Genomic DNA, 2,132 nt, shown 5'->3' with positions numbered 1-2,132 from the left:
GAGGACACGAAGCCACAGCTTACCCTGCCACCAGCTGGGTGACAACACATTGTCCCATCTTGGAACACATCTCTGTCACACACAGGGTAAATGGGACTATTCCCTGTGAATTATCTGCTAGCCTGAAGCTCCATCCATCTGCTCATTAACACAATAAAAAAATTATCAAACGAGTCTTCTGACTCCCAGTCCCTGGGAGCCCAACTACATAACTTGGAAACGACTCTTTATTAGTCTGATCAAACGCTCATTGTTCAGTAATTAGAAATCATGGCCTCTCTCTCCAGGCTTGGGGCTCATAAACAACAGTTGGATGAGCTTTTTATTGGGGTTGGACCAAAAACTTAGATCCATTTCCTCCTAATTTACACCTGCTTCAATGGGGGGAAAGCAGCGGGAGGCTGAGTTTTTGCTCCAGGAGATCATTGGCTCCCCTGGCTGTAGCAGGCGAGAAATGAGGGAGGGAGCGATGTTGAAGTGAGCCCCTGCCTGAGACAGGACAAGGGCCTTAGAGACGAGCACTGATGCCAGGTCCAGGGCTAAGTGATGTACAGAATCCCCGCTTCTCTCACTGAGGCTCCCACGGCAGCGGCGATGAGAAAGGGGCCTTGGAGACCATAGATGGGGTTGACTATCCAAAGACCCCTGAGGTCAGAAGAGGGCAGGCAGTGAGCAGTGATGAGGCCTGCTGGGTGATTCCATCATCTCATCATCTAATAAATATTTATTGAGGACCTACTAAGTGCCAGCACTCTGCTAGGCATGGGGATCAGATGGCAAAAAAAAAAAAAAAAAAAAAATTACGGTGCCTGCTTGTAAAGACATCCCAGGCCAGTTGGGGAGGGTGGTCCCTCCTGGAGGGGAAAGCAAAGTCCAGACTCAGAGACAGCATGCATGCACCTGGTGAAGAGGAGGAGGGTGGAGGCAGAGGCCAGGCAGACCTCACCCCCGGAGCCGAGAGCAGAAACGTCTTCATTCTTCAAGAATCTCTGAGACGTGCTGCACAGCTGGAAATGCAACATACAGATCCAGATGTGGCCTCCAAGCTTCATCTTTCTTGTCCTCAAACTCTCATGTATTGGACGTTGGCACCCAAGAACAGGAAGTCCTAGGAAAAATAGGACAGGACAGGATGGTAAAGAGCATCCTCTACTCCAAAAAGATGCATCTGTGATTGAAAGGGCGCCCACGTCTTCTGAAACATAAGCTCTGCTAGAATCCAGGTCAGTGCATAAATCGCGAGTGTGCCTCAGTCCCCAAGCTCTCCATAAAGCACAGCTTTTCCCAGCTGCCTTCTCCAAGGTAGAGATCGATCTGTCGTTCCCCGAGCTGCTGCTGCCTGAAAGGCCTCTAAGTGTCCTTTGTGTCACCTAAATTTTCTCTCCTTGGCAAATAACGAAAAATTGTGAACTGCTAGGGTGTACTCTCCTGCTTTTCTTATGTTTCCATCACCCAGAGGGGCAGGAATTCGGAACCAAAGACCAAGTTCAATTCTTTCCCACAGGGATCCATCCTTTATTTTAGATAGTTAGACATATGGACAGAGTTGACCTCAAAATTCTAATGAATGTTATAATATATAATAAATCTAATTACTTTCCACATGTCAAACATTGAGCTAGAAGCTATCATACTCACCCTCTAATCATCACAACAGCTCAAAGACATTTAGGTTACGTCCCATTTTACAGAGAAGAAAACGGAGGCCGATGATATGAACTGTCACTCAATCTTTGATTTGAACAATGATTTGTCTGACTGCTTAACAAATGCTCAAGAGCAGTTAAGTGTTGAGTTAAGTGAAATTTTGTATTTCAGAGCCCAAAAGGGCTTTGGACATTTGCTTTTTAGATAGAACAGTTGGTCAGTGTTTCTAGGTTCCTACTCATCCCCCCTGCCCTTCATTCCCTTTAATGACTATTATTTTCTGATGTTAACAAAGTACCAGGCACAGTGCAGCATCCCCCTCCTGCTAATGAGTCTGCCAACCCAGTTCATCTCACCTCAAAAGATAACCTGAAAATTGCAAGCACAGATAGACCACAAAATGCTTGGTCAGAATCATAGTTTGAGTAGTGAAAATAGTTTTTCACTATTTCACTTGATATTAAAATAGTTTTAAGTTAAGCTTA

General features: G+C 45.5%; 1 protein-coding gene across 1 annotated transcript in view; it reads right to left on the bottom strand.

The window, feature by feature from the left end:
- Positions 1-706: 706 nt before the first annotated feature.
- Positions 707-2,132, bottom strand: part of LBP (lipopolysaccharide binding protein) — a 31,325-nt gene continuing 29,899 nt past the window's right edge. The window contains exon 15 of the mRNA XM_017859129.1: positions 707-1,108. Coding sequence (XP_017714618.1) covers positions 1,064-1,108 — 45 coding nt within the window. The 3' untranslated portion in view covers positions 707-1,063. The remainder of the gene's footprint in view (positions 1,109-2,132) is intronic.

The sequence above is a fragment of the Rhinopithecus bieti genome, unplaced genomic scaffold (assembly GCF_001698545.2).
Source record: "Rhinopithecus bieti isolate Rb0 unplaced genomic scaffold, ASM169854v2 scaffold_38981, whole genome shotgun sequence".
In the NCBI taxonomy this organism is placed as follows: domain Eukaryota; kingdom Metazoa; phylum Chordata; class Mammalia; order Primates; family Cercopithecidae; genus Rhinopithecus; species Rhinopithecus bieti.
The sequence above is the reverse complement of the archived record's forward strand: the minus strand, read 5'-3'. Positions and strand labels throughout refer to the sequence as shown.